The sequence below is a fragment of the Lepisosteus oculatus genome, chromosome 6 (assembly GCF_040954835.1).
Source record: "Lepisosteus oculatus isolate fLepOcu1 chromosome 6, fLepOcu1.hap2, whole genome shotgun sequence".
Classification (NCBI taxonomy): domain Eukaryota; kingdom Metazoa; phylum Chordata; class Actinopteri; order Semionotiformes; family Lepisosteidae; genus Lepisosteus; species Lepisosteus oculatus.
In genome coordinates, this window is record NC_090701.1 from 40,357,705 (window position 1) to 40,379,918 (window position 22,214).

At 42.6% G+C, this 22,214-nt stretch overlaps 1 protein-coding gene across 4 annotated transcripts in view; it reads right to left on the reverse strand.

Annotated features, from left to right (window-relative positions):
• Window positions 1–7,959, reverse strand: part of waca (WW domain containing adaptor with coiled-coil a) — a 57,245-nt gene extending 49,286 nt beyond the window's left edge. For 2 of the 4 annotated variants that reach the window (XM_015354020.2, XM_015354019.2), the window contains exons 1-3: window positions 7,671–7,959; window positions 7,439–7,472; window positions 6,410–6,602 (exon numbers count right to left, since the gene is read on the reverse strand). In XM_015354020.2, the coding sequence (XP_015209506.2) occupies window positions 6,410–6,602; window positions 7,439–7,472; window positions 7,671–7,711 (268 nt within the window). In that variant the 5' untranslated portion in view covers window positions 7,712–7,959. The remainder of the gene's footprint in view (window positions 1–6,409; window positions 6,603–7,438; window positions 7,473–7,670) is intronic. The other 2 variants (XM_006634088.3, XM_006634089.3) reach the window with 2 other exon arrangements.
• Between the last annotated feature and the right edge of the window lie 14,255 nt (window positions 7,960–22,214).

A 22,214-nucleotide genomic window follows, 5' to 3' on the forward strand; every position in this document is an offset into this window, starting at 1 on the left:
TGCAGTGCCACACATTTTAACAGCCATTTAGGGCACATTTACTGTAAGGTTCCCTGGGAGAGGTTGACCACTCACAACTATGTGCCGAGCGAGGTCACAGCATTCTCCTTGATGTTTTGTCCATGTCCTTCAGTAGAGAATGTAATTAAAGAAAACAGGCTGATCTTTCTACTCCTACATGATCTTAATCGTAATATTTAACATGTTGTTATAAACCAGTGAACACTGAGTACCAGCTCAATCCTACAAGGTGATGTTTTGCACCAAGTTCAATTTCTCACAAGCCAACAATAAGTTACAAGGCTTAATCCTCACAGCTGTTAAGTAGATTTTAGATTACCTTTCAAATTAAGAAGACTGCACGAGGCTGTCCGTACCATACCAGCCTCGAATTAATAAAGCACTAAAAGTTAACCTTTTTAAAAGTTAGAACTACCAGTTCGCTGTTTAATAACTACAGACAAGGTTCCGATATAAAAAACAGACCTGTCCAGATCTATATACAGGCAAATATCCTGTATATTTATACAGGGCACAAAAAACTATTTTGACATTTGAGGATGAAACGGTAGAAGTCTGCGACCTGGAGTGATGAGGTCTACTTTTTGGCTGAATTTTAAATGACCTAATTGGAATAACTTAGTGTGTTTTCTGAGGTCTCGTTTAACAGACCATACAGAGCGGGGCTCGGCAAACTTTTTAGAGCAAGGGCCACTAAAAATTCTTTACTAACCTTGCTGGGCCATCTGAGTGAAACCCTCTATCTAGCCGATAAACTCGCCGACTAAGAGGCCGCGTTTCTCCAGGCACATCTCCTCCACGACCTCTTGCACACACTGCTTAATAAACTCACCGTCCGTGAAGGGTTTGCCTGCTGCTGCTAGAAGCTGTGATACTTGATAACTAGCTCGGGAAGCCACAACATTTCCTTCGACTTGAATAGTTTTTGCTGCCCTTGAAGCCACTTTTTCAACAATTTTCCCCCCCTCCGTCCATGTCCTGTGTATTCCGAAAACGTAGCCTGATGTTTTGTCTCGTGATGCCTTTTTTCATGTCTTATTCTTTAATCACGGCGATTGTTTCCTGACGGACAAGACGCATGACCTTTTCTTTCCAGGGGACACAAAAGTACTCTTCTGACCATTTGTCGTTGAATTTTAGACCCTATGCATCGGTCATTCTTTTTTCGACATGGAAGGAATAACTTAGTCAGCCTCTTGTCAGTTATAACTTTTAGAACCGGTGGAAATCACTACTTGCTTTTACACAAGATAGCATGCACTAGATGTCATTTGCATGACTGAGCCAATCACAGTCGGCAACAAAACTCCAAATGAATTTACGGTAAGAATTAGTTGCAGCACAGGCGTATGTAACCTAGGCTAAAGCGGACGTTTGATAGGCTAAAAGTCAAACGCATCGCGCAATTGGTGTTGTTCTGCAATTGACCGTCAGTGCTGAGACAGAGCAGCAGAGCTAACGAGTAGAGGCCACTGACAGTATCGGATGCAAAAAGTAACCCCCGCAATTCAAACAGTAGCGAGCTGTGGGCCACTCAGAAAAGATCGGTGGGCCGGATTTTGTTTGCCGACCACTGATACAGAGCCATAAACCATGCCAGACCAGAGCTGAAGATCCCTACCCTAAGACCAAATGAACAGAAGAGTTTTCAGAGAAGCAATGCTTGATGGCCTGTAAAACTAACAGGGTTGGGCACTCATACCACATGTGATAGCTCAGATTTTAAATCTGTCACTTGGGCAACAGATCTGCCACTATTACGTATAAGATAGCAGTACAATTAGGCTACAAGTCAACATCTTCAGCTTGCACACTGCTAGTCAGCACAAAAAAAAAACATACCCTGTATTATACCTGGCAGACCACACCAGGTCTTTCTCGTGTCACGACTGCATGACCGAACCACTACCTACTTAGTCCTAATGGCATCACAGAAACTGCTCGGGCCTTGAACTCAAAAACCAATCTGCAGTTTGCAAGTCAATAACGATCTGTAGGACCAGAATGCCTGAAGTGTTCAAAAGTGAACTTTTCCAGTATTACTTCTGTTAGTTTTAGAAACTACACTACTGCTACTTTGGTGGAATTCGTTTTCCCTCAGATTGGCATTTTATGATACCAACCCAGCAGGGCTTAAGTCTACCCTTTCCTCTTGCAGGTTATGGCAGATGCTTACATTACAAAAGATATGGTACTTTTGCAATACCTTTTATCCAAAATGTGAGAGCCTGTTTCACCGAGTCAGTTCTAAACTGAATTTTCAGTACAGCTAGATAAAACAAAGTCCTGAAGCACTTGCAAAGACCAGTGTCATCTTTCCTGATCGAGGAGGTTGGAACATTTCTGTAGGGCCTGATTTCTTCAGGTTTTTTGTTCCAACCGAGCTCTCTGTTACAAACGTGACCTAAGTAACTGAATAACACTTCTATCCTGCTTCCTAGCCGTTTATGTAGCTGTACCTTTACAAGTTTTGAGCAATCAAATAGAAAAGTACTTAAACGCTACATTGATCTATGAAAATAATTAGGTTAAGTGACTGCTGGGGTTGAAATAAAAATCGGAAAAGACACCAGACGCTCCTGGATGTGAGTTTGATGCTCCTGAACAAGCTGATGCTGGTAAAGCTAAGAGCAAGTGTGGCCACAATCAAGCAAGTTATATGGGTCACTCTGGATAAACACCTGGAACAACTTTGACCCCCTGAAGCAGATGAATTATTTAATTAGGTGGGTTAGACAATTTTAAACCCAAACCCAACACCGTACTGCTGTCAAGGACCAAAACTGACCATTCTTCTATTTTCTTCATTCACTCTTGCCAGCAGCTACATCACCCACTGCAGGTCACAGCCGGCAACCCACTGGCCAGTACCCGGATGGGAGACCTCCTGGGAGAGCTAAGGCTGCTGCTGGAAGAGGTGTTAGAGGGACCGGTTGAGGGACCCCTGTGGTCTGTGTGAGTCCTTGCCTCAGTAAAGTGATGGGGAACAATACTGTAAAAAAGGATGAGACGTAAAACCAAGGTACCAACTCTGTGCTCCTTAAAAATCCCAGGGTGTTTCTCAAAAAAGAATAGGGGTGTTACCCCAGTGTCCTGCCCAACTTTCCCCTCGCCTTTACTAGTCATGGCCTCCTAATTATCCCCATCTATGAACTGGCTTCATCCCTCTGCCCTCTGTGCTGATGTGTGGTGCCACTTTGCCTGTCATCACATCACCCAGGTGAGAGCTACACATTGGAGGGGATGGGAATCCCAATTACCTATTATGAGCTTTAGGTGAAGTGGCCAGAAAAGCTCTATGTAAGTGTAAGAATTGTTATTCTTCACTCAAAATTAACCAATTAACTTTAGCAAACTGACCAAAACCCAGGTGTCAAATTGATGACCTGGCTCAGTACTACTCAAGTTCCAGAGCCCATGTTATCCTCTTCTTTATTTAATGAAAATAATTAATAGTATAAAGCAAGCTTCTAAGTTAGGCTGTCCCTTCAAGAAAGATTGCAAAGAAAACATTTTGTACAAGATCTGAAAAGTACAGACCTACATGTTTTTGAAGTTATTTTACCACTACACCTAGGCAACGTCAAAGGAAAAAAAGCACAGTACTACCTGAAAACATGTCGTTCTTGCTTTTGTTTGCTTGTCATAATACCACATTCCCATACATTAGCCAGCTAATTATTGGACAAATTCTAAAAGCAGTAGCAGGAAAGTGATAAAACTTATTTCGCCATCTGGCATAATGTGCTAAGCTTCAGTATCCACACAACAGGCATTGGAAAATCCTTAAAAAAAACTTAGACAAGAACTTAAGATAAGTCTGCATTATTTCAAATAATTCAGAAACTTAGAACCCGTCTGAAGAGTGCAATAAATTAGATATGAAAAATTCCCTTTACCTGTATATTTAGTTGACTGACTTAGCCAAAGCATTTCACATTTTTAACCCTATTTACACTGATGCAGCTTAACACTGCTCTGTCAAAGGGAACCTAACTGTTCAAAGGTACAATACCAGTGCCCCAACTGGGATTTCACTCTACAACCTTCTAGACAGAAATTCAGAACACTAACAAACTCCACACCGCTGCAGAGGTGGGCAATCTGCTGTAAACTTTGGTGCATGAAACCGATTACTGTAAAACCCGATTTTGATGCAAATGTTCACAACTAACACAACAGCAGAACAAGGTCTTATTAACCTAGTCTGGGCTTTCATTACAGCACATTTCATGTTGAAGACACATCCTTATCTACTACAGATCATTACAAATACTCAAAACTAAACAAGGGGTCTTGAAAGGTAACTAAATCCATCTGTCACTATGACAGTAACCTAGCATGGAGTTTCTATCACATGAAACAACACAAAAATGGTCTGTGATGACTCACAGACTTGAAAAGAGATTCAATTAGATGCTGCCCAAGACATCAACACCAAGTGCTCCAATATAATGCGATAGCAAGGTGTAAACAACCTTGTTCAGCTTGTTGCAATTCACAAAATTATGGAATCGAAATCATGGGAAAAAAATGATGGAGCATAGAAATGGTTTCTCACTATTTTAAGGTTACCTTCAGCATGTTAAACATGAAAATTGTTAAAAAGCAGTGAACCTTCCATTATATATAATGCCAGCATATAATTCAAACTCACAAAGAAACACTGTTAGAACCACAATGTTAAAAGTGAGAGGTCTGCAATTTTACGGATGTGATGCTGACTACTTTATACAGTAGAATATAATCTACATTCAAAAACACTATTCAAGTTTGTTTCTAATAGACAATTTGTTCTGGAAAACCACCCGTCTTGAATTGATTTCATTTTGTTTCACTCAGTTTCCTTGTTTAGTGCGTGTCATCCAACAAAAAAGGAACTTTGTGAGCATTCTTGTGTGATCTTCAATCTCCAGAGTTTTAAGTGTCAATTTAAAGTGTTGTGAAAAGAGCATGTTTTAGGAGATTCAAAGTCAAAAACACTAAGAAAGGAAAAATATCTAGGTATGAAAGTCTGGTTTGTTTAGTCTCTTTAGATTGCCAATTTTGAACGCATAAATTAAAATACTAACCAAAAAAGTTAAAAGATTAACCACTGATAAAACTTCAGAACATCCAGAGATGTTTGCAAGTTATTGTCAGGTATATCTAATGTATGGCAAAAAAAATCCTGAACACACTATAGAATGGCTACTGATCTTAACTACTCAAAATAAAAGTAGCTTTGAACTGAAGGACAACATTAAACAAAAACATAAGAATAACACCCAAACCATAATCATGCACACCAACATGCAACAGGTACATATAGGTCTTGTTTGAGAAGTTAGAAATCAACCTTATTCAGGATGTTCTGCTACTAAAATCCAGTGTGATTTAATTCAGGACCACCCCCCTCTAATGCCTACACTACATTTTGTTGTTCCCCCTTCAATTTTTATCAAAATCAAACATCTGAAAATATCTACACATTTTGTAACAAAATACAAGTTTCCTTACCCCGCTATCCCAGGAAACAGTACTAAAAGAAGAACCGCACTATACCTGAACCTGCTGAACTGTTTTGTTTTGACCAGGTCCAGCAACTGATCTGCCTACACTCACCAAAAATGTTACACTATGCCCTGAACAAAATGATCAAGAAAGTTATGTTTATGTTCATGTATGAGTCAAATGCTCTCCTATCATTTGTAATTGCTCTTGGGGTTCTTTTTATTCATACAGCTCACTCGTATACAAGGTGGTTTTATAATATCTATGGTAAGATAGCCTGACAGTAACAATTTTGAAAGGGAAAATAGCAGAACTTAGTTGTACACACATCTTCTTTACTGCCAGAACAGGCTAAGGCTGAAATAGGTCAAAACCTGAAAGTCTTGGTGACGCCACTAATGAAGTGATATGTGTGATACAGCAACTTTTCTCAAGCAGTTCAAAAACTGACAGCTGCTTACTTCAATTTCAGATCACATTCATATTTCTGTCCTCCTGATGATCACACACCAAATGCTGCCGTGCAGATGCAAAACAGTGAGCAGCCGCCTCCTTGGAACGTGGTCAGACCGCACTGTCAGCGGTCTGCCCAATGACAACACTGCGAGCCATCATAAACTCATTGACGAGCTCTCTGTCACTTAAGCATTTTGGTGAAAAGTCGCACCTTCTCTAACCCCTCTGGGGATGAAACACCGGGCAGATCACCCAGCCTCAGAGAAGCTTGTGTGATGAAAGACCACCACGTTTCTGCACTGCGTGGTGGAAGGTGTTCTAAACGTGAAAACTGATAACTCTTCAACAGGACTGCATGTTCTTTGCGCATTGTTTTTTTTTTTACTCTAGGAAAAGGCCTAACCCATGAGGCAACCTGCGACTTGGACTGGAGCCTTACCTCCGTCTCTCTCTCTGACCCGGTGTGCGTGCACTGCTTTCGCCTTGTTGTGGCCCATGTTGTCGCCGTGCTTGTTTTCGGGACTGTCGGACCGGCGGAGCATCTTGCAGGGCGGTGTGGGGTCGGCTGAATCTCGCATCTTCTCATGACGGTGGTCACCGCCGGGGTGACTCTTTGATGGGTATTTAAGAGTCTGGAAAATGTAAAATTCAACAGTTCTTAAAGCACTACGACAGCAAAAAAAAAAGTTTGCAACCCCTGCTTTCCGTCCACACCAGGCTATGGCACTAACTTGGCTGGCGGAAATGAATGACATTGTCGTCGTCTATGACAGCTGTGAAAACACCAGAGGAAAAACCCCGATAGATAAACAATATTCCATTGACTACGTACTTATTACGGTTTTTGTTTTCGTTGGGAGGCAAACAGTAAGCCTAGTGGACACTTAAAATATGCGTGTCCTAGACGTTTAAGTTATATATGCAAGTTTTTTTCGAAGACATTGTACAACATTCGACGAAACCACCATCTCCAGCCTATAAAAGTTTCCAGTGTCCTGAATACGTCAAGTACGTTGAAATTAATTCTATATTGTTTTGAGAAGTATGACAGCACACACGGAATAAAACCCCGTCCGTGAGCAGACAGACTACCGTTTACTCACGAATAAAATGTGCTACAAACTGCCTTAGGAGTTCAACGAGGAACTTCTGATCATTTCAGCATTTCGGGTTCAAGAGGAAATCTTTCATTTTGGACGGATCATCTGCCTTCATCTTTGCCACACGGGCCTTGCACAAAACGAAAATTTCGAAGAATTCAATTTCACTGAAATTCGACGTTTAAAATCGTCGACGTCCCCTATCGATCATAAAGTACACTTATATTGCCAGCAAGACCCTTTTTTGCGCATCTTCGTGTCGAATTTCCTACTTTTCGTTTGTATTTTCCGCACCGAGGCCTGTAGGTGCTCCAAAAGCCTGCGCTAGAGTATCCCCCCCATCTTAATCTTGTTTCTGTTTCTTATACCTGATAGGGTTGGGAATCCCTTCGGTCGTTACACCTAGAAAAAAAAAAGAGAAAGAAAATCATTAAATAGCTACCAACTGGAGCACAGATGTCCGTATGCACAAAATATAAAAAGCAGAAACAGCTTCCGTAAGTTTCTACTTATTTTGGTTTACAACAAAAATGGCGGATTTGTCAAAGCGGAGAAGGAAAGGGAGGAAAAAAACTGAATAAAAAATATTCAGCTGTTTACCCATCACTGAGTCTCGGTTGTTTCCTTGCATACATTACCATCAATGCCGTGTGTGTGTGAGTGGAGTGGATGTGAAAGATAAACTAGTTATTCGCTTTGTTTTGCTTTTTTTGTTGTTTGTTTTACTCGTCCCGATCCCTGCTATTATTTCAATAGTTCTGGGTATGTGAGTTGCTTTAAGGCTGCGCTAATCGGAAGAGCGCCCTCGGTCCATCTCCCACTCGCACACAGCGGACTGAACCTCTATCTGCGAGACAGCCGAGCTCAGCCCACAGCCCCGCCTCCCCTCCCGCAACTACATCCGGGACACTCGGCGCGGCGACTCGGCTGCGCTCGGGCAGGCACTTCCGGGAGCCGAGGGCTGTGCTGACAGGAGCGCGGTGGGTGTTACCGGCTCGGCAGGCTCTTCGCGTCTTCGGACTTGAGCTGTGCTGCTGTTATCGCGCACATCTCTTCGCCTCGGAGTTTCGTGCCGACAGTCCTGCCTATGGCCTGTGTTTTCATAAACACCAATGTTGTGATTTCTTGCCCTTTTCTTTTACTTCCGGTGCAATATAACCGGCAGATGTTTTCTGCAGTGTAGCTATAAAGTAAGCATGGGCGATGTCTCTAAGTTTCAGTTCTTTGCGTTGTAAAATATTATTACCAGGTTCTGGGGGGAACTGTTTCCTTGTATTGTACGATTTCCGGCTCTAAACTACTGTATGTAGAGGAAATCCTCTTCATTTAATAAACGTATTTCATGTGTCTAAGAATAAGAGAGTCAGGATAATTAGCTCGTTAAAAACTCAGTACCTCGATTAAAATGGTACCTGCAGAAGTGACGATTTAACAAAGAATTGTAAGAAATTAAACGGTTACAATTCGCAGGTTTGCCTGCGAATATGTCCACGGGGTTGTGATTGTACAATAATAATGCTGTTAACGTTCATGGAGCACATTCTTTAGTTCAAGAAATGGTTTAATAGTGAACTTCACCTACCGCGCCATCTGGTGGACCGACACAGCATGAAGCGTGACTAGTGTGTCAGGAGAGCAAGCCTCGCTTTAACCTGCTAGGTTCCATTTTGAAACGCATGTTGTGCAGTAGGGTTTAAAAATGTGCAAATTTTAAGGACTGGCTAATGGTGTTATATTATCATGAGAAAAATGTATTTGAGAACATGCATGTCTTGACTCATCACAATCTCGAGGTCTCAGCTCCTGGGAGATGCTAAGTGCTGCCACATGCTTAAATGGGTCTGAGTAGAATCTGCCACAAAAATCTTGAAACTCCTCCAACAAGAGGAGGCCAGTCAGCCCATCAAGGTCATTTCAATGCAGGTGGGTGATTTTCCCAAGAATCCCATCTCGCCATTTCCTGATGGAAACCACGCTATCGGCTTCAAACCCGAGCCGGGGACTCGCATGGCCTTTGGAGTAGAGAAGTTTGTTCTGTTCCCAGTTGTCAAAGAACTTCCCCCTCTGGGGCGTTTCTTTCTGGATTCTTAAGAAATCGTAGCCCTTTATCCTCATCCCAGTGCCTTTGAGGCTTTTGAATACTCGAGTCGCGTCTCCCTGCAGCATCCGTTGCTCAAGACTAAAATGATTCCCTTTCTTTAACCTGTCAATGCAAGACATTCCTCTTGCCTATCCTCAGGCTGCTTCCAAAATGGAGGCTAAAGCTGTACACAATTTTCAAAATGACGGTCTTACCCAGTGCATTCTTGTCCCTCTTGCTTTTGCTGTTTGCTGAGTGAATCAAGGTTATCCTTCTAAGTCAGGAGTGGGATGTTCTATACAGGCTATACAGGTCAAGACTGAGCTCAAAGCGTGTCAAATGTTGCACGACTGTGCAGCCTGTTGGAGGATTTCCCATCTCACCGGGGGTTTCCAAATGTGGAAAGTAAATAAAAATAATCTTACATTTCACATTTGTCTGGCTATCTAAATCATATACATCATCTCCCAAAACTTTGTATTCTAGAGGGTAGTTTGACATGATTTAGGAATGCGAACACCTGCTTATCCTTTCCACAGATCTGTACTCTTGCTCCTCCTGAAATTACCGAACCGTGTCACAGAGCGTGACGTGGTGACCTCTGGCGCAGACACGAGAGACGTGAAAAAATATGCACTCCCAATAAAGACAACAAGGAAAGCCAGATCTGTTCAAACCATTAGGTGTTCTGACATAGAGTTTTGTGGGTTTCATTCTCTGAAGTCCGCTTGACCGCTGAACTAACTCTTACGTCATGGTCATGACGCAGCGTAGTGTTTTCAGGAGCAAATGCCCTTCAAACTTATTTATCGTAAGAAAATCATTTCAGCTGTCTAAGAGCTTTTCAGAATAGGAGGTCAGCTGTATGTCCTCAGTTAACCCATAGGTACTTGACAATACTGTTTGTTATTTACAAAATGAGACACCATAGGCAGGGACTGATTTCTTTTATAAGGCACTGTAACTTTGGTAGGAGCTCTGAGTAAGAAATAAATTCTAACGAAATAAAAAAGGAAATCAATGTGTGTCTTCCAGTCCCTCTGCAGTGACAGCCAGCAGCCATATCACCCTGCAACTCACAACTGGCAACCCACTGAAGCTAAGCAGGTGTGAGCCTGGTCACTACCTGGATGGGAGACCTCCTGGGAAAAAGGTTGCTGCTGGAAGAGGTGTTAGTGGGGCCAGCAGGGGGCGCTCACTCTGTAGTCCATGTGGGTCCTAATGCCCCAGTATAGTGATGGAGACACTGTACTGTAAACAGGCGCTGTCCTTCAGATGAGATGTAAAACCGAGGTCCTGACTCTCTGTGGTCATTGAAAATCCCAGGGCGTTTCTTGAAAAGAGTAGGGGTGGCATCCTGGCCAAATTTCCCTTACCAATAATAATAATAATGATTGGTAAGGGAGCCTCCTAATAATCCTCCTCTATGAATTGGCTTCATTACTCTACTCTACTCTGAAGCACTATGGCTGCAGTCACATCATCCAGGTTGATGCTATACACTGGTGGTGGAGGGGAGTCCCCATTACCTGTATAGCGCTTTGAGTGGAGTGTCCAGAAAAGTTATTATCTCATTGTCCACGCAGGTTCCCCTGCTCAGTCACAGTTTTTGGTTTTCCTTCTTTGCACATTAAGATCTCCCACAATTTTCAGCAGCTGTAAAAAGAGAATTTGTTTGAGACCTGAATACAAATCACATATAAATAGATGGTCATCTGCATAGACTGCAAAACATGCTCAAATTTGATCTGTAAAAATTATAACATCCCCTCACATCAATTCCTTAATTTAATTTCATAATTGAATCAATTCTATTATTAGAGTTGTTTAGAGGGGTTAGTCTTTAAGGCTCCAACTGACAGCTTTAGTGTTCCAGTCTTTTGGTGGCCTGCTTGCTAATATACTGAGAATTGAAACAATATTATCAATTTGTGCATGTATGGTTCTGAAAAACAATTTCTACAGATATTGGATATTGCTGAACGGTTTTTGGCACAGCTGTGATGAACTGATTGTTCATGACTGACTGTGACACACTCGAATTGTCACCTCGTTGTGGACTGGACACAGGTGATGAGGTATGTTTTGCTTTGATTTGCCGAACAAATCAAGACCTGCACAAGAAAGGGAGCAGTGACTAAGAGCCATCAGTATGTAGGAGGCTGGCGTAGAGAGCACATGGTTACTTGCTCTGTGCAGAACTCACAGAAAGCAGCTTCTAACCAAGGAATATGGTCTGTCAGTGACAGGCTGTGATCTGAAAGACCACAAGTCTCCCGTGGAAATGAGAGGTGTTATTCCTAGTGTAAAATCCTGGGTTCGGTATAGGGTTTCAGGCATTCGTGTGAAGGAAAACAGAGCTTTCACTGGCCGATTATCAAACTTTATCGATAAAAAACAAACTAGCCAACACAGCACGAGCCTGCATTCTTTCCTCAGCTGTCCACACCACACTTTTCCCTCTTTGTCAGAGATTAAATAAAACTTCACTCGCACCAAACAAATTACCACACACTGAACACTGAACATGTTAACCCAAATATGTCTCACACAGTCTCTTGATACCTTGATACTGAGTGGACAATTGCTAATGTTTTTCAGGATGAGTGTGACAGTCAATATAATAAGACTAATAGGTCTAACTTCTGTTACATGCAAGATTATGTAAACAATAAAGTAAGAAACAAACTAAAGGATCATATAGAAAGTGATGTGAAACAGAAAGTGCACCCTCTTACAATTCAATGGTTTTACATAATAAGACATTTTTGTCCTTTGTGTAGTCCTCACCAAGTCCTACCAGTAGAGAAATCGATCCTCACGTGACAGATAACACACACAAATTTTACTTTGTCATTATTTATTAACAAAAAAACAGGCAACATTCAGTAGCCTTGTGTGAAAAAGTAAGTGCACCTGTGGTTCAGTAACATGTGGAACCACCTTTAGCAGCAGTAACTTGAAGTAAATGTTCCCTGTAAAAGTTTATCAGTCTTTCACTTTGTCTGGGGAAAACCTGTGGCCCACTCCTTCATACACAACTGCTTCAGCTTGCTGATGTCTGAGGACATTCATTTATGCACAGCTCTTTTCAGGTCCCTTAATGGGGCTGTGGTCTGGTCTTGTACTTGGCCGTTCCAAAATCCTATTCAGTCATAGATTTACTGGTGTATTTTAGTTCATTGTCCTGTTGCATGATCCACTTCCGGTTATGCTTTAGCTGTTGAAGAGATGGTCTCACATTTTCACTTAGAATGCAATGGGATAGAGAGGAATTCATAGTGGACTCAATGTTTGTGAGGTGTCCAGTTCCTACGGCTACAAAGCAGGCCCAAATCAACAGCCTTCCACCACCATGCTTGACAGTAGGTATGAGATCCTTGTGGTGATACTCAGTGCTTGGTTTTCACCAAACATGTCATTTTGCATTACAGCCACACAACTCCACTTCGGTGTCAGCTGTCCAGAGGACATTGTTCCAGATGTCTTGTGGTTCATTCAGGTGCTGTTATGGAGACCTACACCTTGCAGCAATGTTCTTTTGGGAGACAAGGGGCTTTCTCCTGGCTGCTCTTCCATGAAAGCCATTCTTGTTCAGTCTTTTCCTAATGGTAGAATCATGAACTCTAACAGTTCAGTTCAGTTCAGTTTCTTGTCATATGCACAAGTGCAGTGAATTATCGTGTCATGTCATTTGCCAAATCGCTTTCTACCATACGGTGTCGTTGGAAGCCAGAGCCTACCCGACAAGCAGTGAGCGCAAGGCAGGGTGCACCCTGGACAGGGCGCTAGTCCATCGCAGGGCAAGTGCAAGCCAATCATACATGAGGACAATTTGGAGGCCACTGCTTTTTTGCATATATGGTCCAATACAAAGACATTAAAGGAATCACCAAAAACATAAACACAGAACAGCAGCAGCAACAATAACAAGTAAATACCATACAATTTAAAAAAAAACATCAGTCTGAGCCAGTGGAAGGTGTAAAGTTTGGTAATCTGACAGCTTGTGGGAAAACATTTTTCTCTGAACCTGGAAGTACAGTATTGACAGAGGCCTGTACACCCCTTGTTGTAGCTTTGGTGTTCTTTGCAATCTCTAGGAGTGTCATATGGCCTGATCCTGGGGCGAATTTGCTGGAACACCCACTCCTGTGTAGATTGGCAACAGTCTTGAACTTCCTCCATTTGTAAATGATCTTTCTCACCATGGAATGATAGACTTCATATTGTTTGGAATTGGCTTTATAACCCTTTCCAGACTGATGAGCAGCAATGATTCTTTCTCTGACACCCTCACAGACATCCTTTGACGAGGGCATGATGTGTCACCACAAACCTGCATGCTCCAGACCAAAGTGACTGTTTCTGATTTTCTGTACAGGTGGAAGGACTTCCTGATGATCAACTAATCATGTGCCCTTGTTTAGCAGCACCTGATTCTAATTCACTTCTTAAATAAAGATAAGTCTTTCTCAACTCTCAGAGTTTTTTGAACAAATAAAAGCAGTAATGACTATTAACAAAGAATGTGATATGATATATTTAATCAAAAGCTTTCTTAAACGTGAAAAGGCTACTCATTAAAGATGAATTCTTGAATGGAGGGGTAGTGGAATTCCTCATACAATATTTCTGTGCGTTTGTTTTTTTTTTGTCACATTTATAAGCGTTTCTTTTAATGCTTGGGTTTTCCCTTTGTGGTTATCAGCTTCATGGTACCTGTGGCGGGTTGCTTGCAGAGAGAACTGCAGCAACAATGGTGCCTCCACCAGAGGGCGCCAAATCTGCCTCCAGCTTTTTCTGGTTTGTAACTATTTCACCTGTGGTCAATGGTGAATAATTAACCACTCTGAATGTAGGGAAGATTCCTATGGTGAGGATATGAAACAGAGTCAGTTTGGGAGCATAGCAGGTTTGAATGAAAAGTATTTGCCCTGGGTATCTTTTGGAAAAGCCTGGCTTTTTACTTCAATATTCTATTCTAAATAAAACCATGGAATCAAATGTAACCTTTAAAGCCATAATCTATGAGCCAATCTGTTACCAGGCAACGATCTTCCATGGTGCCTTATTGAGGAAGCTTTAACTGATCCAACTAGATTCCAGAATCTTATGTTTTCTTTTTCTCCCTTGTGCCCTCCTTGAAATGGGGCTGTACCCTAGCAAACTCACTGGACACTCAGTCACCTGGCTGCCTCCTGAGATAGCATTAGCTTCCACCTCTTTGAAATAGCTTTACCTTGCTTCAGGGCATCAGCCCTTAAATGGCCAGTAAATCCTTTGTATGAGACATTAAACTGAGGTCCTGGCTCCAGGGTCATGAAAGATCCCGTGGCACACTTCAGAAGAGCAGGGAGGTCCCGTTATGGGGCTCTTTGCACTCTCTGTCTCTTCCCTGCGGGATCTTTTGTATAGCGGGGGTGCTGATACATAAAGGTGGGTGCCACACTTCAATGAACTGGGTCCCTTTCGAGGTATAAAGTGCTTTGGGATCCTTAAGGTTGAAAAGAGCTGAATAAACAAAGTAAAGGTTTATTCTCTGCTGAAAAGGGAAGAAAAGAAACACAGTGTTTCGGCTGTGGAGCCTTCTTCAGGTGTGAGAGAGAGAGAGGAAAGTTGGCAGCTGATAAAGCAGGGAGAAGGAAAGCCGGGAGTGGAGAGGAGGCGGGAGCAGGAGAGACACAGAGTGAGCACTCAGGGTGGAGTGAAGTCGAGAGAGGTGGAGAGAGGCGTGAAGTCGAAACCTGCAGATGAACAGAGAGGATTAGAAGGAAACAAGTCTGTCACTGAGAGAAGGGGGAATCCTAGTTTCAGGGTCATTTTGGTGGGGATGTCTTTCTGCAATAGGAGTTGAGAAACCCCTCTGTAAGAATGCAGACGGAGAGATCAGCGTGAGGTCTGAGGTGAAATGAGAAACTATGGGATTGGAGAGATTCAATCCTCACAGCCCTGACATGTTCTCTGAAGCGGTCTCCCAGTCTCCTTCCTGTTTCCCCAATCTACAGTAGATGGCTGGGCGTTTACTGCCAGGGATACAGTAAATAAGGTTATTGGAGGTTCAAGATTTTGCAGCCTACGCATGCTGATGCAGCTACCTACTTGAACTAAATGTGGGTAGTTATCAACGTCATGATCACGTTACAGCCATGGAACAAGTAAAGGTTTATTCCCTGCTGAAAAGAGAAGAAAAGAAACACGACGTTTCGGATTTGGAGCCTTCTTTGGGTGTGAGGGTGATGTTACTGCTACACTCTTTCTACAAGAAGCCATAATCCTCATAGATGTGCTGTCCATGGTCCCAGTCTGTTCCAGCTTCTGAAGGAGATGAAATGGCTCCCTGGCTGTCCCAACGCACTCATCCCGGACTCCTCTCCGCCCTCCCAGCCGGTGCTCTGTCATGGCCCTCTCATGCAGTGGCTGATTTAAGACATGCAACAGTCACAACAATCTGGTCGCTTCTGTGAGGGACTTTCGTCTCTCATCTAAATTCTTAATCTTAGTCTTAATTCAGTTACCTTTATATGAGGGAACTCAACACGATGCCAATCTTATCTGCATTGCAGTCTGGGACAGTGATTTGTCGTCTTCTCCAGCTGTAAATCCATTTTAAACATGGAGGTAAACTGTGGACAACGTCTTGACAGACATTCCAGCTGCAGATTGCACCTCATACAAAGGCACTTGGGGTGAAGTCAGTACTTACCTGCTGCTGCCTTCAGTAGTTATTTCTTACTTCTAAATACCCATCTGCTACTGCCTTCCACTGCTGGGATAATTTAATCAAATGAAAACATAGGAAATTAGATAACGTCCATACCATAGCGACTCATCAGGCCAGAGCTCTTATCAGTCTTTGTAGAGTATAGTGGGCTAGAAACCTCGTGATTCCTCCCCCTGGTGGGATACAGGTCCATCATATGGTTTTATCCCCCCCCAGCAATGCTGATCCACACTTCCACAGCTGGGTGGACTGGAATAACATCAGCACACGATACAGCAGCGATGTCTACAGCCGGAGCTTAATCCCCAAGTCTTCCAGACACGAGTGAGTGCACTATGCGGTAACAGAACAGAAGCAAAAGACCGTGGCTCGAAGGAAAGAGATCGATACATCCGACGAATCACCTGTACGTTGTGTGATTACGATACAGTACTGAAAAGGGGAACAGAGATGAGACTCCAGGGAGGACAATGCAGAGGCGGCGCCTGGGTGAGAGTCTACCCAGTACCCGGGGAGGAGCCCAGAGCATCCCGATAAAACTCATGCCAACATATGGAAGAAATGCCAATTCCACAGAGCGGGGCCGGACTCCGCATCCCAAACCCAGAACTGCGTGGCCGCCTCATGGAGGAGGGAAAAATACGACAGTCGGGTCTCCGTTACAGCTTTTCACAAGACAGGATGCTCTGTAAGGGAATCTGACAGAAGCTGGAATGCTTTGTATTGGTATACTGTTTCAAAACTCAGATAGAAAGCATGAGACACGCCGGAATCACGCTGTCGTCACCTCTGATGAGAAATTGTCCTTGTGGCGCTGCACACCTGGCTGAGCCGCAGCCGACTGCCCGTCGGCTGAAGAAACATAGCGCTGCCCAAGGTAGAACCTAACATTCCTGCCCTGAGGCACAAGTGAATATTTTGGATTTCTTAATGAGAAAAATGACGAGATCTCGTGTCTTTGTTTATTGAAGGGTTTCTCCGATGAACAGACACAGGGTGGCGCCATACAGTCACGGTTAACGTCAGAGTCTGGAGTCCGTAGGGAACATCTGCGCTTTTTAAAATCTGAAGAAATATAATAATTAATAATTGCTTACACTTATATAGCGCTTTTCTGGACACTCCACTCAAAGCGCTTTACAGGTAATGGGGATTCCCCTCCACCACCACCAATGTGCAGCATCCACCTGGATGATGCGACGGCAGCCATAGTGCGCCAGAACGCTCACCACACATCAGCTATCAGTGGGGAGGAGAGCAGAGTAATGAAGCCAATTCATAGAGGGGGATTATTAGGAGGCCATGATTGGTAAGGGCCAATGGGAAATTTGGCCAGGACGCCGGGGTTACACCCCTACTCTTTTCGAGAAACGCCATGGGATTTTTAATGACCACAGAGAGTCAGGACCTCGGTTTTACGTCTCATCCGAAGGACGGCGCCTGTTTACAGTATAGTGTCCCCGTCACTATACTGGGGCATTAGGACCAATTTTTTGTTGGTTTTTGTTTGCAGGTTGTTGTTGAGCAGATAGCCTTGCATAAGCAGCTGGCACTGATCTGAGATTGATACAGTACATTTATTTAAACTTTATTTAAACCTTGAAAACTGAGCTGATTTTCATTGGTCAGTTTAAGAATGAGAAATGAGCTTCTATTTGGTTATTCCTCTGTGTTGATCTTGATTAAATGTGTATTATTAGTGTTCCACCAAAAAGGTCAATTATTATAATAAGAAAATCAAGAGCAGTATATTTACATAACATAGTGACATAACATAGTGACATAACATTGTGACGATTGTTACAACAGTAACAGCATATTTAATAAACGTATTTTTCTTTTCCTTTTTTTCTATATTAGTCATGTTTGGTAATGTTTTTCGAGTTGATGAATTTTCAATTGCTATACGTTATATAGCAATTGTGATTAAAATGTGATTAAAAAATAAGAGGTAATTGATTAATTTTCTGTATTTCAATCATAATAATTCCTTATACTTATATGGCACTTTTCTGGACACTCCACTCAAAGTGCTTTACAAGTAATGGGGACTCCCCTCCACCACCACTAGTGTGCAGCCCCACCTGGATGATGCGATGGCAGCCATGGTGTTCCAGTACTCTCACCACACATCAGCTATCATTGGGAAGAACAGAGTGATGAAGCCAGTTCACAGATGGGGATTATTAGGAGGCCATGATTGGGAAGGCCAAGGGGAAATTTGGCCAGGTTAACACCCCTACTCTTTTCGAGAAACGCCCTGGGATTTTTAATGACAACAGAGAGTCAGGACCTCGGTTTTACGTCTCATCTGAAGGACACCACTTTTTTACAGTATTGTGTCCCTGTCACTATACTGGGGCATTAGGACCCACACAGACCACAGAGTGAGTGCCCCCTGCTGGCCCCATAAACACCTCTTCCAGCAGCAGCCTTAGCTTTCCCAGGAGTCTCCCCTCCAGGTACTGACCAGGCTCATGTCTGCTGAGCTTCAGTGGGCTGTGAGCTGTGAACTGCAGGGTGATATAGATGCTAGTTTAAAAAAATATTTTGTAAATTATCAAGGACCTCAAAGAGCAGAATACTTAATAGAAATCTGCTTTTACAGTTTCATCCAGGGAATTTACTCTCAAAATGTGTATTTTTATGCATATGTGGAGATAATAAGTCCAAAATAAATTAGGCACTTTTGAACAAACATCCAGATCTGGAGATAAGAGCTTTAACCACAGGCTGGTATGAAGTCTGAAAAGCTTCTTTGAGGACAGTGGATAAAGGCAAGTTAAGGTTGTGATAAACTGGCAGCAAGAGAACTTGCACTGCACTCTTAATTGTGAGCTCCAGATACCCGGTCAGAATCTAATGTCAAATCATCCATCAGAAGAATTGTAGTTTGTTATGGTTACTTTACGATATGCATCTTGCTGATACAGTTTGTATTATTTTCTTTTAAAATCAGCCAACACTTGAAAGAGAGCCGGAGCAGGGTTATTATCTGAGCTTGCATGTCTAATGGTATAAAATTTATTAAGTACTTCATTTACCCCCTTAAGTATTAAATAGGAATGTAAACAATCTTTAGCTTTCAACACACTGTAAAGGGTTTGTGATAATATTTTTCCAAGTGACTTCTTGGGTGAAAGATCCTAATTATTTTAAGATTTCTAAAAAAAGAAAAAAACAGATGTGCATTTTAGACACACATATACAGTACCGCTGTAACAACAACAATAATAAATTGCCTTTATTTGCATCTCTACGCCTGATTTATCTATATATCATAACACACATCAAAGATTAGTTTGCAGCCTTCTGCAAGTACAAATTAATTTAATTACATTTATTTTGTGTGTTTGTATGGAATTAATTAAACGTATTGTGAGTCTGTTAACAGCATCAAATTACTGATTTCTGATTCAGACAAAAAGTGTTTTTTGGTTGTTCACACTTTGTTTCTTGCGAACCCAGTGCAGAATGTATGAGTTCATGTTTGACCTACTGTAGTATCCAGAGCTCCCTTTCAGATTTTTTTTGTAAATGTCTGCCTCTATTTCTATGAAAGTCCATTCAATCATATCCATACTGCACATCTGTTATCATTTTTCCACTTAGTAATCCAAATACTCGCAATAAAATTAGGTTAAATATAGTGCAGGCCATTTGTAACTACAAAAATAGCAGCCTTTGTGATCTGGTGTAAATTTATTACAGTTCAAGCTCCACTTCACAGGCTGGTAACTGGATCTGTCCCCAAGTTCATGAGAGAATGTGCTTCCAAATACTTCAGGGCCAAGTTTCAGTGGGAACATAGTGGGGTTTTTATTTAAAACCAACAACAGCACCCGAGTTTGTCAATACTCAACAGATGTTGCCCTACTGTGTCATCTGTGAAACCTCCTAGGTTGGTCTGTATTCTTGAACGCTTTAGGCATAACATGGTTTCAGATCTCAACGAAAGTCTTAATAAAAGATGAAGATAACCCGATTAAGTTTAGAACACAAAGACATAAGCAACATAAGACATAGTTGGATGATTTAATTAACAAAATGATCCTACAGTTAATATCCTGTTATGAGTCAGCACGTGAGCCCTTAGTTTCAGTAACTGGTGGCGCCATCTTCAGCAGCCATGACTTCCACTAAAAGTGTCTATATTAGTGTCTATCACATTGGCTTTTATTAATTGTGGCCTATTCTTCCTTTCAGAACTGCTCACTTCAGGTCCTGCCATTAAACTGCGATCTGGTTGAAGACCAGACTTTGACATGGGCAGTCCACAACTTGCAACACTTCTTCATCAGCCATTCTGTTGTAGAGCTACTTGTAATTTAGGGGTTATTAAATGCTGCATGACTCTCATTCAGCTCCAGTTCAGCTGACGAAGGGATGGCCTCACATAACAGAAGGTGCTGGCATGATGCTGGGTTTATGGTTCAGTGATTTCAGCGATGGGAACAGTCTGAGTCCTGAGGCAGCAAAGCAGCCCTAGATACTGCTACTCCCACCTGTTACAATGTGTAGGTCAGGACCCTGTGCAGACGGTAAAATCCGGAAGAGACTGGAGAAGGGTAACAGGAAAACACAGCAGGATCAGGATGGGATGACTGACAGGGGGGCGTGACAGCAGTGTTCCGGTGCTCAGGGGGGTGAACAAGTCCAAAACTATCCAGAAGGGGAAACCAGGAAGCAGTCCAAAAGTCCATAGCCGGGAGATCCTTTCGAAACAAACTAGACAAGAATAAAAACTGGAACGGGATCCGGTACAGGGACGGGGAATAAAAACAGGATCACGAGGCCAGGCGCTCAGCAAGATCAGGACGCCGACAGGAGGCCTATGCCCTCAGGCCACGGGTGTAGGGCGCCTGGGTGGTAGGCGGGCCTCCGGGTGTCCGTCTTCCATTGCAGAGCCGGGAGTAGGGAGAGCGCCTGGCTTAAATAAGGAGGGGCAGGATTGGAGGCAGGTGCACATGATCAACTAAAATGTGAAAGAGCCGGAGCGCCCTTAAAAGTAGGGATTGCGATCGTGACACCACCACAATGCCTGACATTTGAAGGGAGTGTTTGGTTTTTGCCACAAAAAAGAAAAAACCTTTCAAATTGCCGCCAAAACTTTTTGACTTTGACTCATCTGTCCTGAGCCTATTTTTCCAGTAGTACTGTGGATTGTCTAGGTGCTCTTTGGCAAACGGGAGTTTTTTTCCCTTGGCACAGTGTAATATCTACTACACACTTGGCAAAGACTTGAAGGGGGTTCGCAAACCTTTTTCCCAGCACTCGTCTATTTTTGTCTAAGTTTCAAACTCACATGAACATGATGTGAATTGTAAAAACTAGATGTACTGGTCAAAGAACATAATTTCAAGTAATATAACGCTGCAAAATATAAATCCTTTTAAAAAAATCTAATGGTGAATTAAGCCTTTTTTTTGACAATCAATACATATGGTCATGATTTTGTTTTGTTTTTTTAATATCACACAGAAAAAAAGTAAAACAATTTATGATTTTTACTGGTCTAGAAGTTATGTAGAACATCAGCTTAAGGCTTGCAAACAACTTATTTTCACAGTCACAGCATATTTAGGGTTTATACAAAGATTCTTTTTTCAGATGCAGCACAACTAATATCTTAAGAAGCATAAATACCAAAAATGTTTTTTTTTCACCTTATTTATATGTCTATCTGCAAACTGGTGCAAAGCATTGAAGGATTCTGTCCCATTCCTCTCGTAGTGCCTGGACAAGCATGTGTCCGTTCATGGGCCTCTGAAGCCTCTCACAGTCCGAGCTCAGTCCAGAGATGTTTGATGATCAGTGGGGCTCAGGTTGGGAGGGTAGGGCATTGACATTCTGACACCCTCCTCTTGCCAAATGAGCAGCACAGGGACAAGTGATGTCATGCTGGAAGGCTGTCCCATCAGGATAAGCCCAGAGGAAAAACAGGAAGTAATGGCCTCAATTGCTCACGGCTTCCTGGTAATTGTAGTTCCGACTCGCAGGTTTTATCAGGGGACTACAGATATTTTAGTTATAAGGCTATAAGGAGTAGGTACGTTTCCATAACCTGGCCTCACAATGTACCCCTTATACAGTATTTACGACATAGGCAAGGTCTCCAAAGCAGGCTGGCGAACGAACAACAGGGGCACTTAGAGGCATTGCTGATAGATCATGGAGATATTTTTCTCCACTCGCGAAGAAGAGGACACGACGATAGTCTTGGTGCACACTGACACAAGCTCCGTCCACCTTCACATCTTTCCCTGCTGAGAGGTGTGGGCAGAAGAAGAGAAATTCAAAAACAGAGGGCGGCCGCCTCCTCAACGGCACTGACAAAATC